Consider the following 16,876-nt stretch of genomic DNA (forward strand, 5'->3'; position numbering starts at 1 on the left):
TTTCAAAAAATAATAATAACTTTTTAGTAGATGTAATTTTGGGTAAGTGATTATATAGGCATCGATTTAGGGTATAATTACGAAAATAGCCCTCGTGGATGTTGACTGTTCTTCTTGTATTCGGACACACATTGGGTTCTAATTAAAAATGTAGCACTTTTGAGTTTTGAGTTGTTGTAAGGAATTGGGGCACGTGTGAGAGAGTTTGGCTGAATTTCATGTGTAAAGTTTGGATTTGGAATCTCTCTCTTTCTTTTCGGCCTCATAACGTATTTTCCACTTTTCGCCGCTTGCTTCACCCTCTTTTTTTATTCTCCTTTATTCATCTGCAATGAAAATATTTGTAATAAAATAGTAAAATGATAAAGATAAAAGTGTAATAAGTTTCTTTTTTTTTTAGGGAAAGATAAAACTGGAAGTTGGATTTATAATTATTGTAAGGGAAATTTGAGTTTTTATGCTTAGTGAGGGGTTATAAATCAAAAAAATGCTAGACACTTAAATCATTTCAAAACAATGCCAAATTTTTTGACAATACCCAAAATACCCCTCTCATAATTTTTCTCACCCCTTCCTCTTCCCTCTTCCCTCTCTCTCCCTCAACACATTCCTCTCAACTCCCTCTCTTGAAAAAAAATTCATGGGTAAGATAAAATATCATAGAAATCAATGTAATGGCAAGTATTCAACACTTAGGACACTAAAATACTACATTTCGAACAGATTTGGACATGATTTTTGGGTTTTTTTTGCGATTTTTTTCAGATCTGAAACTTTGAAATCTGCAGAAAATCGACGTGGTTCGATGGTGGTTCGATGGTGCTCGATGCCAGCTCGATGGGGCCTTCAAAATCAAGATTTTCATGAAAAAATCGATGTTGCTCGATGGTGGTTCGATGGAGGTTCGATGGTGGTTCGATGGTGTTCGATGCGATTCTTGCAAGATACGTAATTTTTCACTCGGGTATCCGTTTGGGGTGATTTTTTTTTTGATTTTGGGTATTTTTTCAAGATCTACACGTTTGGGATGTGTATATACACATTTGGGAAATGTAAATCTTGAAAAAAATGACAAATGTAAAACATACCTCATGTTCAAGATATGTTTTGGTATGTTGTCAAGTTCTAAACTTTGAAAATGTGTATATGAACATATAAAACGCGTAGATCTCAAAAAAATACCAAAAAAAAAAAAAAAATCATCCCAAACGGACACCCGAGTGAAAAATTATGTCTCTTACAAGAATTGTATCGAACCACCATCGAACCACCATCGAACCACCATCGAGCAACCATCGAACCACCATCGAGCAACCATCGAACCACCATCGAGAAATCTCGATTTTTTCATGAAAATATTGATTTTGAAGGCCCCATCGAGCTGGTATCGAGCACCATCGAGCTGGTATCGAGCACCATCGAGCAAAGTCAATTTTCTACATATTTCCGAGTTTCAAATCTGAAAAATAACTAAAAAATCATGCCCAACTCGATGGTTGCTCGATGGTGTTCGATACTACCTCGATGGGGCCTTCAAAATCAATATTTTCATGAAAAAATCGACGTTGCTCGATGGTTGTTGGATGGTTGCTCGATGGTGGTTCGATGCAATTCTTGTAAGAGACATAATTTTTCACTCGGGTGTCCGTTTGGGATGATTTTTTTTTTATTTTTGGTATTTTTTTGAGATCTACACGTTTTATATGTTCATATACACATTTTCAAAGTTTAGAACTTGAAAACATACCAAAACATATCTTGAACATGAGGTATGTTTTGCATTTGTCATTTTTTTCAAGATTTACATTTCCCAAATGTGTATATACACATCCCAAACGTGTAGATCTTGAAAAAATACCCAAAATCAAAAAAAAAATCACCCCAAACGGATACCCGAGTGAAAAATTACGTATCTTGCAAGAATCGCATCGAACACCATCGAACCACCATCGAACCTCCATCGAACCACCATCGAGCAACATCGATTTTTTCATGAAAATCTTGATTTTGAAGGCCCCATCGAGCTGGCATCGAGCACCATCGAACCACGTCGATTTTCTGCAGATTTCAAAGTTTCAGATCTGAAAAAAATCGCAAAAAAAACCCAAAAATCATGTCCAAATCTGTTCGAAATGTAGTATTTTAGTGTCCTAAGTGTTGAATACTTGCTATTACATTGATTTCTATGATATTTTATCTTACCCATGAATTTTTTTTCAAGAGAGGGAGTTGAGAGGAATGTGTTGAGGGAGAGAGAGGGAAGAGGGAAGAGGAAGGGGTGAGAAAAATTATGAGAGGGGTATTTTGGGTATTGTCAAAAAATTTGGCATTGTTTTGAAATGATTTAAGTGTCTAGCATTTTTTTGATTTAGTATATCTCATTAAGCATAGAAACTCAAATTTCCCTATTGTAAATGGTGTTTTCTTTTCACATATCAATCAAAAATTTAGAAAGCGTATTTGTTAAAAGAAACACACAAATTAATTGACCAAAACAAAAAACAAAAACTTTGTTTAGTCTTTTTCTTCCTACCAAACCATCCAATTTAAGAAAACCCCATAGAACTTACCATTAAAAAAATTAGTTACTTATTTTGATATTGGGTATCTCTAAGGAAATATCCCATCTAAATGAGGAACAAGATGAAGAACATTTTCTCGTCTTGAGGATTGAGGTGCCATGCCACGTATATATATTTATTGTGTTGTCTCTTTGATTTTTTTTTTAATTTTATAAATGGCTCTTTTTAATTTATATATATGTATACCTTGAAGTTTTGCATTGTCCATAAGAAGAGTCCTTTCTCTCTCAAAAAAAAGAGCCTTTTTGTGTTTCCATTTTGTATTTTAGTTAGTTTGTTGTATTGACAATGAGAGAATAAATAAGAAGTTTGTAATCAAAATCTTAAAATTATGTTTTTTCAAAGAGTAATAAACGCTTATAAATTACACAAATTATTGAAAAAATATATACTTAATTTATCCTATTTTTTATTTACTCAAAGTCAATAGAATTATAAAGTAAAATAGAGAATACTAAAGTTTAAATATACCTCTAGATTTATGGCAGGTTTATTGCAAGTATTTAAGATGAAATTTGCATGGATAAAGCTTTAATGTATTATATTATTATATAAATATAATATGTGTGCGAGCGAAGTTTCTGCCTTAGGGGAGTTTTTTTTTTTTTTTTTTTTTTGACTTTTAGGGTGTGTATGAATACCGATTGAAGTAATCTATACAACTCAATAGAATGGTCAAATGCATTTTATTTGAAACAAGACTTTTTAAAAGTCAAAATGTATCAAATAAATTATGAAACTGTATTAAGTTCAATTCCAATAGATGCTGCACCAATAATTTAATGAAAACTGGAGGTTTTTTTTAACTGTCTCACTGTATCTGACTTGAAAGTTTGAATAAGATATGCTTCTTCATTTTTGTCACAAATATATATATTAATTTTTTTAAGGATGTATTTTTGACATGCATTTGATATTATATATATATATATATATATTTGAGAATAACTTCATTTTAAGTTTTATTAGTAGGATTCTTAATGTTCGACCTGTGAATAATTTTCGGCACGATTTTTTTTATGACCGAGTATATTATAACTATTTAGAGCATCTTGCAAATTTTTAAAATTTTTTGAATAATTTATAATATTGAAAATTAAATTCAAACATGTTGTTACACGACTAATTTTATATAAATATAATTTTATATTTATTTTTTTATATAAATATAAAAAAACAAAAAACCATCCGTATTTCAAATCATTATAAAACCGTGTACTTGTTATTGGAGTACAACTAGGAATCTTGTATATAATACAAGGCATTATTAATAGTCTCATCAAGTTGATGAATCCTGTGTGTTACTGTTACATAACCAAAATACAATTAGTCAAAACCATCAAATGGGTCAAAATTGAACCACAAGATATAACTTAGCAATTTTAGTTTAATATTATTTATATATTATGGCTAAGCTTAACTGGTTATCATTTCAATTAGGTGGTTTGTAAGTGGGATTTGTATAGAATAACCAAATTTGACATAAACAATCTTCCTACTATGCTAATTCTATCCAAAGACAGATAATCAATAAAAAATGTATTATTTTTCTGTTTTGATTAGAAAAAAAAAAACTATTTTAGATTATTTTTGTTTCAATCAAGTCTCTGAATTTATTATTTTGCTGTTCAATATATAACGAATTTGTATACGTAGATTGTATTTTAAGACAATCAATATATCAATCTATGATGTTAATAAAAGAGTTGACACACTAAATTGTAGCTATTGCTTTTCCTCTTTTTTAAGAATGACTATCTAATCATCGTGACAAATTGAATGAGAAACACACATGATACTAATACTAAAACCCAAAAACGTTACCAAAAACGAACAAGGCTATGATATTATTCATTTTTGTTTTTAGTGGATTTTGTATTTGTTTGAGAGGACTAAAACAACGGAGCACATTTAAAGAAGAAATAGATGATGTGTCCAAATGGTGGGGTGGGGTGGGGTGGGGTTGGGAGAAGCAAAGCTAAGCAATATATGCAACAACGCATACGGTCCACCACCACATTGGGCACATGTCACACACATCTAATCAAAGGGTATACATTGGAGTTTGGAATAAAAATAAAAATTATTTGGCGAAAAAAAAATTAATTAAAAAAAAAGTATTCCTGAAGCAAGTTGTTCGCTCCTAACTCCCACTTCGATATCAATGTGGGACAGCTTCTTTGTTTGTTTTGGTTTTGGGCATCTTATCTCCTGATATGTTGGTGCTCTCATATTTGTGTGATACGAATGACACTACTTGCGTGGCACTATCCTATTGGTTTGATCTGACTGAGACAGTAGGACCCACATTAGATTTCCTTACGAGTAGTCTCTGACTCCTCCTCTCCTCAGGCCCAGGTATCACTTCATCTACTGAGGATATTGCTCAACTTTCCGGACTTTTATTCCTATGATTAGTGAGTAGATTTCTTTTCCCTTTCAATTTTAATGTTTTAATCCATGTTTAATGTATAAATAGATGCTATATTTTTCTTTAAAATAATATGTGTTGACATAAATTAAAATATTAAAATTAGAGTTTTTTTTACTACTACTCTGATGAAAATAATAAAAAAACGAATAAATTATTTTTTATTTAAAAAAATCTCATTTCTTAATATTAATAGTACAAGCTAATATTTAAGTAATTTTTCTTATAAATATTATGTATGAAATTACATTATTGTGTTTAAAAATTAACTGTCTATTTGTACAAAATTGCTAGTTTACATTTGATAAAATGTTCATTGTTAAAAAATATATAATAATTTTATGCTAGTTTTCTGCAATTATGATTTTCTATAAAAACTTCATGCTATTTCTTTTAATATTTCATGAATGAATTTTTAATTTTACTTTTAAAGAAGTTGAAATATAGCCCAAAAAATTATACTCATAACAATTTGAAAATAATTAATCATATTCTACAAACTTACAATACAGATTGTAGAAACTTATGCAATCAGGTACGTTTGATTTTTTTAATTTTGAGAAAAAAAAAATGGCCTTCATAAAATCCTCAAAAATAAAATTATATGAAAAAAGTTAAAGAGGACAAAGGAAAATCATTAATGAGTAGCATCAGCTCAAATATGAGAGTAAATACAATGAAAGTGATCGGATCATCATAATATATGTTAATCCATTGATAATATTATTGAGAATAGTAAAATTATAAATAGAAATGAGTAGATTAAAATTTAAAATGAATAAAAAAATTGATATTATTATTATTATGTATGTGAAAACTTTTATTTTTGAAAATAAATTTATTTCATCAAAATGGTGAGAAAGTATTGGCATTCTATTATTTTAGATCTAGCCAGAAATAAATTTCTTTCCATTTTTTTCCTATCCTCCAACGAGGCCTGGATTCTCTACTCACAAGACAACCAGGTGCACACAGAGCTACCAAATCATCTTTCTATAAAAAAAAAATTCAAACAAAAAGAATTTTCCATACTCAGCTACCAAATCATCTTGTAATGAGAAGGGTTTTTTAAAATAAATAAATAACTTGTGAAAATAATTTAATAACTCTTGAATATTGAGAAAAAAATGCATTCAAATTTCCTTTTTAAAAAATTAAACAGTAAATGCCCCCACTAAATTCAATTTCAACCTCCCTCCTAACCATGCTAACTAAAAAAAAATACATATATACTCGCAGGAAAAAAAATAATACATAATTAATTTGGCTAAATATACCCTAATTGATTTATTGTTAACATTTTGTGGGTCAGGAATTATAGGTATGATATGATCAATATTCCTCATAAAGGATTAATCGTACAATTTAAATTTGGTTCTTTGCTTTTTTATTTTTAAATAACAATAATTATGGTAATAAGATTCTTTATTTTACACATCGTTTTCCATATAACACAATATGCTAGTTTTCTTTTCTTCTTTTTTGGACAATATGCTAGTTTTTCTTTAGTAACGAATAAATTCAAACTTTTCATTTCTAGTTCATATATATTATAAAGAATCTATCTATATTTTCCTTTTTGTCAGTTCATCATTATCTTCGGACGTGTGTAATCTATTTACAAAGAGTGAGTTCCATATAATATGCTCTCCAAAAAGAAAAGAGTTAGTTCGATATTCTCTTTTCACTTTCAAAATGTAGAATTTATGTAAAAGATTAATACATAGGGGTGTCTACTTTTGTTCTATCAATAGATCACACCGATATATCACGGTGTTCGTTGTAATTACAACAACTCTTATATGCATTTGGAAAATTCTTGATAATTTAGTGTACTAAAAATATAGTTGAATTTTTTTGTTTTTTTTTTGCATATTTGGTAGTTTAGTATATTAGGAGGCATACTAAATTATTCAAAATTTCTTAAAACATATAAATGATGATTGACGTAACTACAAACTAACTTCATCAAGTAAAAAAATTGAATCATAACTTATCCACGTGTGTAAAAAATATAACATATTGAACGAATAAAGTAAAAAGATTTTTACCCTACCACATAATCCCAAATATATATATATACCAGAATTAGTAATTACTATTGATACTTATAATGGTTACGTAAATTTTAATTGTTATAGTGCTAGTTGATTGACAAATTTTAATAAATTAATAACAGTAACTCTTTTTTTCAAAAATAAATAAATATAACAGAGACATAACTATTAAACAGTCTTTTTCTTTTAAAAAAAAAAAACTATTAAACAGTCATGCCTTTATGCGGTTGCAAGTACGTAGTCTATTGATAACTACACATTATGTACGTGTAAAACTTAAAAGTCAGAATATTTCTTCACATGTTTATACTAATTGATTAATAAAGCTCCTTAAAATCGAACTCATCGTACTCATATAATTTATTGAAAAATAAATAAATATCATCTGTATTTTAATTATTGTAGAAATAATTTCTAAATCTCCTTAAAATCGAACTCAAAGACACTCTTTCGTGTGTATATTTAGTTGTCGTAGAAAGTTTTAAGCAAATAAATTAATATATATTTTCATTCCACAAAATAAAACTTTATTATAAAAATTATTATTATTATATCATTTTCTTAATTTATAATTGGACCAAAAATTCTCAAATGTACCAAATTTGCCCACCCAAAAATTGTGTCAAATTTAGAGCGTTAATAATTATCAGTTTAATCTTTGTTTTCTTTAAATTCTAATTCTCTATCAGGCCCTTAGTGTACCGCCTTCATTCAGATCTGTCTAACTCAGCTGGGGTCTTGCCGGTTCCCCCTTTGGGTTCTGTGGGGCTCTAGCGAAGGGTTTTATTGATTTCACAACAAGCTCTTGGCTACTCGTCCATCTCCATTGACCCACCGTTATTGTTACTTGCTTGGTCTTAATCTCCTCCGACAATCTCTTCGATCTGTAGCTGTCTTGCGAGGATGGCAAGGATCTTCTCTGTCTCTCACTCGACTCCACTTAGGTGAGACGTCGTTTCGGAATCTGTGCCAGATTTCTCTTCGGTAATGTCACTACAAGAAAAATGATCTACAGCGATGACTTTTGTCGTCGCTGTAGATGAAGAAGTCGTCGATGTAGGTAGACAGTGACGACATGTCGTCGCAACAACGACGTCGATGTAGGTCCGTATGTGTAGCAATCTACGGCGACGACAAAAGGCAGTTGTCGCAGTAGGGTTTTACTACAGTGACGATATGTTGGTCGCAGTAGGAATTTTTTTTTGTTGGACTGGGCTATTGCGACAACATGTCGTCGCTGTTGGTGGTGCAAAGATTTGAAAATTTGAATTTCAAAAAACTTCTACAACGACGACATGTGGTCGCTGTAGGTCCGTCGACCGCTCCATCTACAACGACGACATGGTATACAATTTAAAAAATATATATTTAATTAATTATATTGATTAAAATTTATTTAATAAATTATTAAATAAATAAATAAAACCAATTTATTAATTAAATAATAAAATCAAATTAACAATATTCATAATCTCCAAAATGTAAGATAAGAAAACATAAGTAGTATTGTCTCCAAAATAAAAAATAATAACACAAAATATTAATAATTATAAATAGTAACTTAACAAAACTAAATGTCATCAAAATCAATTCCAAAGTCATTATCGTCGGGCTGTTGTGTTGGTTGTGGCGATTGCTGTTGCGGTTGCGGTTGTAGTGGCTATGGTGGTTGTGGCTGTTGTGGTTGAAAGCTTGCCATCATGGACTATATCATGTTCATGTCCAAGTTGATAGGCTGAAATTGTGGAGGTTGAATGCTCAAATTTGTTGTTTGCAAATATTGTTGCATTTGCTGGAAGTTGTTGTTCTTGGTCATAAAGGCTTGACTGAAGTGGTCAATCATGGACTGGAAAAGCCTCAGCTGGTATCGTCCGAGGGTCAACTGTGGTGGACGGAAACGGTGATGCCTCTAATTGTGAAGAGGATCCGGTGGCGCTTGAGGCAAATGTACTAGTACCCTTCAACTTCCGTCCAATACCTCGGTTGTGGCCACTACGTTGACCAAGTACCTTTGAGACGACTTGTGTCTCATTGACATTGGCAATTCCTGCTTCAGATTCAGATTGTGACTGAGATTGAGATTGTGTCTGGATTTCTTGCAGCAAGGCATCCTACAGTTTAGAAACAAGACAAGTAATACATAATATAATTGAATAATATACATAGATACAAAACTTAGAATGTTACTTACATATGCATCATTAGCATTCGTGTTCACCCATCCTCGTGTCGGATGATTGTGTATGTCATGGAAGGTATCAATAATGCTGGGCAGTTCCTTGGTCTGAAGATTCATCTTTAGAAAGCAAAATTTAACCAAATTATTTTTAATTATATATTTATAATTTTTTATTTAATATTATTATTTTAATTTACACTTTATAATTTTTTAATTAATTGATTTAAAATTTACAATCATAAAAATTCTAATAACACTATTTTTAAAATTATATTGTTAAAATTTGTACTTTTTATTTTTAATTATATATTTATAATTTTCTATTTAATATTATTATTTTGATTTACACTTTATAATTTTATATTTAATATTATTATTTTAATTTCTACTTATTTTATAAAAATACATTGATAATGTTTTATAATTGTAAAATTATTATTTTAATTTCCAATTTATGATTTTTTAATTAATTTTTATTAATTGCTTTAAAATTTATTATATAAAAATTTTAAACACACTAAATTTGAAACGATTTTGTAATGTTTAGTTTTTCTAAATCTACAAAAATTTCGGCAGCATAACGACTGTAATCTAGTTTATCCTAAAATTTAAAATCTGCATAAAAACATATAAATCAGTCCCAGAACATACAATCATTTGAATTCATAAATAATAACAACAAAAAGATATTATAAACATATTATTTATCTAACCTAACATATATATATAATTCAAAACATAAATTTTATTTAACTTAACATATATACGATTGAAAACAAAAAATTAATCCAACCTAACAATTTTTCATAACTTAATATCAAATTAACTATAAAATTAACAAACATACAAATTTAATTTAAAAACTATTTATGTATACAAATTAACTATAATTATTTATCAATACAATAATAATCACAAAACAAAACAAAAAATTGGGAAAAATACCAAAAAGCTAGAGATTATATCCAAAGAGTACTCCAATGCAATCTGAAAATACAAAATAACTACAAAAAAATTTAATAAACATTTATCAATTAATATACTAATCAATCACAAAAGAATAAATAAATAAAAATTACAAACAATACCCAAAAGCTTGGGAGGCTCGGGATGATATTAATGAGTTGGGAAAATGCTCGAGATGCTCCAATACAATCTAAAAACAAAAAAAAATCATTAAATTTTTAAACAAACCCATTACAATAACATACAAAATACACACAAATAATCATAAAAAAAAACTAAATTTAAAACAAATAACTACATTATTGGGTATAAATGAACTAACCTTAACAATGGAAGGCCAAAAATGGCGTCGGAACACCTTGGGCGACGCTAGGAGGCGGAGGACTCTATGTTTTTTTAAGAAAACAGAGCACAAATGAGGAAGAAAGACTCTGCCTGGGGGTTATATCATTGTGACCTATAGCGACGACATGTCGTCGCTATAGAGTATATGAATGTCGTCGCTGATATCAAACGCATTGTTTCACTCAAACGGTGAGGCCCTACAACGACGACCGACGACATGTCGTCGCTGTAGGTTGATCCATCATTTGCTCATTTGGAAAGGAAACCTAGTTTTCTTCGCACTCATTGGAAGCTTGGTTGTTTGTGCCTCATTAGACCTTTAGTTGAAATTTCTGTTAAGGTTTTCTTTCTACTGATTATTATAAACAGCTTGGGAAGTCTATGTTGGTTGATTTTGCTCTATGAGCGTTATTTTTTTGTAATGGACTATGTCCGATTGACCTATTAATGGATATTTAATAAAAATAAATAAATATCAATTTAGTTTTGTTACTATTTAAAATAGAGAGATTGAGACAAAAATTGATAATTTTGATACATATTTAATTTAATAATATTTTTTTAATCTTTTATTTCATATAAAATCCTAAATGGTAAATGCATTGTATTAGAGTAGTATAATGCTAATTTTTTGCATCAAATAAAACATTTCATAATCATATTTATTACTAAACATGCATAAAATGTAGCCTAAATAAAGTATATAGTTGAAAATTATATTTTTTTTCTATAAAAGGTAATATTCACTAAATAAAAATTTAAAATACATAAAAAGAAAATTTAGAAGTATTAGAATGATCATAATGGCAGTAGGTGAGAAATTCAAAACTATATTGCTGATGAAATCCTTTAGCCACAAGTCATGTCTTGTACTTTAGCAATAATACTATCAGAATTTCTCTTTGAGATTAAGAACTCACTTGCATCCAACAACCTTTCTATTATTTGGTAAAGGAACCAAAACCCAACTTCTCTTTCTTATTGAGTTAACCAAAATCTTAGAATCCTTTCTAGTGGCCAAATTATTGACTCACCACCTTCGAAATGCCTCAACGTGAACGAATTTGCAAGAATGAACATTAGACGAAGAAGAAGGAATAAAAGAATATATAGGAAGTTGAGGACAGAATCAGAATATATCAGTTTCATAGCCTAATCCAATTTCTTTTTGTTAATTTTTTTTAATTAAACTTCATATATTATATATAGAGAGAGTAGGGCTGTGATCATATATATGAGTTTCTCGTTAAGAATTGGGGTTCATATTAAAATGTTAACTTGTGAAGTGGAATATATATAACTTAGTATCTTATAAATATGTTTATAATTGTAATTAATTTATGTACTCACTCAACATTTCCCTCATTAAACGTGGAAATTTCACCATATTGTGCACTCTAACATATTTTCTTTCCACCTGACATCTTTTGTGTTGGTGATTTTTCACACTAATAATGAGAAATTTACGTTATTTTCTGTTTTTTATAATTTAATTACAAAAATCACATACAAAATTTTATTTACAAAAATATCTTGTCACGTCATCAAAAAATACTGGATTCTAAAAGTAATATACCTGAATTTGAAATTTACCCGAAATATCAGTTTTTTCATTTTTCTGAGTTTAAAAAAGTAATATTTTAGTTACTTAAAATGTTAATAAATTACCAATTAGTTACTTTTTTCATGAATTTTTTTTTATATCATATTGCTTTATATACATTTTGGTTACATCCAATACTTATTTTTTGAAACTTTTTTATCTTAAGACACTGATTAGTCATTTTGAAGTTATATTATGGTGTCTTATTACTTAAGATAATTTTATATTGTCGACTAGTCATTTTTATAGAAACTAATGAGTTACAATAAAATATAACAAACTACTATATAGCTTATTATTAAAAGTTATTTTTAGTATACTTTACAATGATTTTTTATATTTTATTTAAAAGCTATCAAACAATATTCTTAATAATCTATTTTAAAAAAATTACTTGGAATATTTTAAATAACTAAGCTATTTAGAATACAATATATTATCTTTTAAATGTAAAATACGAATACAAATTTAAGTATATTAATTTTTTATCAAGTTTAAAATTTAGTTACTTTTTTGTCAACACAATATAAAAAAGAAACTAAAATATTGTTTTTTATTCTTGTCATCTTCTCTAATGACCGCAAAAAAATATATGCTTCCCACATATCAATATAATCACTTTGAAGAGTAGGTCGCAATGGTTCCACTTTTGAGCCCAATCGACTAGCGGTGTGCCTGGAAAAGATTTTTAAAATGAAATATAAGAAAGAATGTAAGAAATTAATAAAAAAAAATTATAGTAGAGAGAGATCCTGTACTATGAAAAAAAAACAAAAAAAATTAAAATAAATTAAAAAAGTGAAAATAGTAATTAATTGGTAACTTATTAATACGTTAAGGAATCATAAAATTGCTTTTTTAAACCCTATTAAAATATAATAAATAAGATTTTGGGAAATTTTCAAATTTTAAGCTATTTTTGTAATTATTTTATATTATAGTTATATAATTATAAGGATCCGACTAGTAATTGGGTCCAAAAAGTAAAATTGTGGGTCCATGCCCTACGACCAACCTACATGGTATTTACGGTAGCCCCATTAAAAATCTTTAAAAGTACAACTTTCTCTAGGTCACAAGTTTATATCAACTCTCAAATGTTATAAATGTATAACAGGTCCAAAGTTTCTGTAAATAATTTTTTATTTATTTTATTCCTTTTATTTTCTTTTTCTCTCCCATTAATGATTTTTTATTATTTTTATTTCTGTTTTCTCATTACATTATAAATAAAAATATTTAAATAATATAAAAAATATAGAGAAGGTGTATTTTGAAGTATAAAATAGAAAAACTACAAGGAGTGGGAGTGCTCTATTTCATCCTTTAAAATGCCTCTAAAAATGCACATTTTTCTATTTTACCTCTAAGTTTTACATTTTACCATACATCAGATTCTCTATTTTTTTTCTCTATATTATTTAAATATTATATTTTCAAACATTTTTTATTCATTTAAAATATTTTCTATAACTATCAATGTTGACTATGTTTTTAGCCAACGACGTGAGAACGTCAAATACGACAAACCTTCAAAAGAATTTAAATAACACAGATAGTTTAATCAAGAAAAGTAAATAACACACAAGATCTTTATAGTGGTTCAGCCCCGATCAGTCGGTAATAGCCTAATCCACCTAGAGTTGTGATTATAGATCTGTACTCAAGATCAGATAGACTGAGCCAACTGAGTTTCTTCAGTACAGATTGCAAAAAATACAAGAATCCTTTCAAATACCAGCACTTTCTCTCTCTAGAATACTCAAACCCAAATTTTCTCAAAAGTCTCCCAAGAAGAGGCCCCTCTCTAATCTCATAAGCCCTCTATTTATAGGCTTAGGGTCATACATCTGATATCCCCTAGAATCAGGATATTTTATTATATTTATTACATTTAAATTACAAAAAACATTCAAAATGTAAGAAAACCCCCCATTTGTGGGAAGAATGAGAGATTCCCGCGTATCTTGTTGAAGCTGTTTCTGGGAATCTTGACTTAGTCCTCCTCTAGCTAGTTGATCCACCTCACCTCCACTCTGGTCAATCATACACATGCTGGTCGGACATACACTTGTTGGTAGGACATGCAAGTGCTAGACATGCACTTCTCTCCTCTAACATGACATTCTCCTCTAGCGTGTCATTTCTTTATTTGGATAACCATGCACTGGTTGGACATATGCATAAAGACCAAATTCTTGGGCTCTCCTCGGACCACATCCTTGGGGTCTCCTAGGACCACCCTCTTGGGGTCTCCTAGGACCACTCTCTTGGGGTCTCCTCGGACCAAAGTCCCTTGGGTTCTTCTCGGACCACATCCTTGGGATCTCCTAGGATGCACTCTCCTTAGTTCTCCTAGGATGCACTCTCCTTAGCTCTCCTCGGACCACACCCTTGGGATCTCCTAGGATGCACTCTCCTTAGCTCTCCTAGGATGCACTTGGCTTGGACGTGACACTTTCAAGCAGTCAAAACTCTTCATCAATTTACCGGGTCACTTTATCACAACTCTGAGGAGTCAATGTATTTATTGACTATTTAATGTGTCTTTTGCGGACCATGCACTGCCACTTGTCATCTTTATTGCTACGTCATTGATCTCCAATTTTTTGGGATAACAATCAATAATATCTTTATATATTTTAATGTTTACAATATCTACCCATATGTAATATCACATAATTATATTATAATTTAAATTTATCCAAATTTATAAGATAAACTAAAATATCAATTATTCTAAAAAAAATTACAAATAAGAAATTTTATTATTCTCAAAATATATTTTGGGAGTTTTCATTGGAAATATTTAAATATAATATAATATTGTGAATATATGTTTTGGTATATTCTATGGATATTCTTCTTTGATATATATATATAATATTTTGAATATATTTTTTGGTATATTCCATGGATATTCTTCTTTGATTATTGGGAAAGAATATTCTTAGCATATTCTTCAGTATATACTAAGAATATTATTTTGATTTTCTCAAAACTTCACCTATAAATAATATCATTCTTTTACAAAATTTTACAAACACTTTCATTTCTTTCTTTACACACTTTTTATTTTTCTTCTTTCTATATAGTTCCTATGGATCCTGACTTTGAGATATTTGACTCTTCGTCATCTGAGGAAGAGGAGGAGGAGGAGGAGATAATTTTAGCTCTTGCTATTGAAGAAGAACACTTAGGTAATGAAAGAGGCTCAACATCGCATCGTAGGTCTATTCCTCGACGTGCATTCATTCGAAGAAATTCGCTTGAAGGCCATCAATGCCTCTTTCAAGATTATTTTTCTGAGTCCCCGACGTATCCACCGAATTTATTCCGCAGGAGGTTTCGAATGCAATGTCATATTTTCTTGCGTATTCAAGCCGAAGTCGAAGCATATGAACCATATTTCGTCCAAAGAAGAGATGCTGCTAAAAGACTGGGTCATTCCTCGCTTCAAAAAATAACTGCTGCAATGAGAATATTAGCTTATGGAGTCTCTAGAGATTTTGTAGATGAATACTTGCGGATTGCAGAAAATACAGCAACCAAGTGTTTGAAAAAATTCGTTAAGGCTATCATTGGCATATTCTCCCATGAATACTTAAGATCCCCAAATGAGAACGATATAGCTAGATTATGCGCAGTTGGAGATAGTCGCGGGTTTCTTAGGATGTTAGGAAGTATTGATTGCATGCATTGGAAATGGAAAAATTGTCCAAGTGCTTGGAAAGGAATGTATTGTGGTCATATTCACGAGCCAACTATAATTTTATAAGCTGTAGCGTCATATGACCTCTGGATATGGCATACATTTTTTGGATTGCCAGGCTCCCATAATGATATTAATGTCCTAGAACACTCTTCTGTTTTTAGAGAGCTTGCTGAAGGACATGCTCCAAAGGTCAACTACTCAATAAATGGAAATGACTATTCGATGGGCTACTATCTTGCCGATGGTATATATTCTTCATGGTCGACGTTTGTCAAAACAATTCATGCTCCACATGGCCGTAAAAATAAACATTTTGCAGTAACTCAAGAATCAGCAAGAAAAGATGTAGAACGAGCTTTTGGAGTGCTTCAAGCTCGATTTGCTATTGTACGTGGACCAGCACGATTTTATGATCGACAAACACTTAAGGAGATTATGATGGCATGCATTATTTTGCATAATATGATCGTAGAAGACGAGCGACATACTTATCTTCGAGTAGAAGACTTTGTTTATGAACAAAGCGATGAAATAACTGAAGAGCCTATGTCCCATGAGCATACAAATGAATTTGTAAACTTCATTCAACGCCATCATCACATTCGAGATCGAGGAATTCATTTTCAACTTCAGTCGGATCTTATTGAACATTTATGGGAAATATATAGTAAATCTTAAGTATTTGCATTTTATATATTACTATGTTTAGGCTAATATTTGTGTTCTTATTTTGAGGAAGATGTAACTTTAGTTTCTTTCTTTTCACTATGTTAAGCCTAATATTGTATTTTTGTCTTGTTTTATTGTATTTCCTTGGGATATAAAATATGTAACCTTAAATTCAAGATATTAATCATCAAGTCAACAATATTGCCTTTTACATTAGGAAGCTTTTACAGCCAATATAAACTATTGCAATAAGCATTTTATGCAAAAAAGTTTCTTTCAAGGATAAAAGTTTTCATCATTCAAGTGTTCTATACAAAAAAGTTATCAAA

At 29.7% G+C, this 16,876-nt stretch overlaps 1 protein-coding gene across 1 annotated transcript; it reads left to right on the top strand.

Moving 5' to 3' along the window:
- The first annotated feature begins 15,263 nt into the window (after window positions 1-15,263).
- LOC133795371 (uncharacterized) lies at window positions 15,264-16,556 on the top strand. The gene is made up of 2 exons (XM_062232822.1): window positions 15,264-15,846; window positions 15,994-16,556. The coding sequence occupies exons 1-2, from the start codon at window positions 15,264-15,266 to the stop codon at window positions 16,554-16,556; spliced, it is 1,146 nt and encodes a 381-aa protein (XP_062088806.1).
- Window positions 16,557-16,876: the final 320 nt, after the last annotated feature.

The sequence above is a fragment of the Humulus lupulus genome, chromosome 8 (assembly GCF_963169125.1).
Source record: "Humulus lupulus chromosome 8, drHumLupu1.1, whole genome shotgun sequence".
Lineage (NCBI taxonomy): Eukaryota > Viridiplantae > Streptophyta > Magnoliopsida > Rosales > Cannabaceae > Humulus > Humulus lupulus.

Excerpts from the sequence above, each read along its gene's own strand:
- LOC133795371 (XM_062232822.1), top strand. The coding sequence starts at position 15,264 with ATGGATCCTGACTTTGAGATATTTGACTCTTCGTCATCTGAGGAAGAG. Across the intron at positions 15,847-15,993 it reads GTTTCTTAGGATGTTAGGAA|GCTCCCATAATGATATTAAT; the intron begins GTATTGATTGCA and ends TTGGATTGCCAG.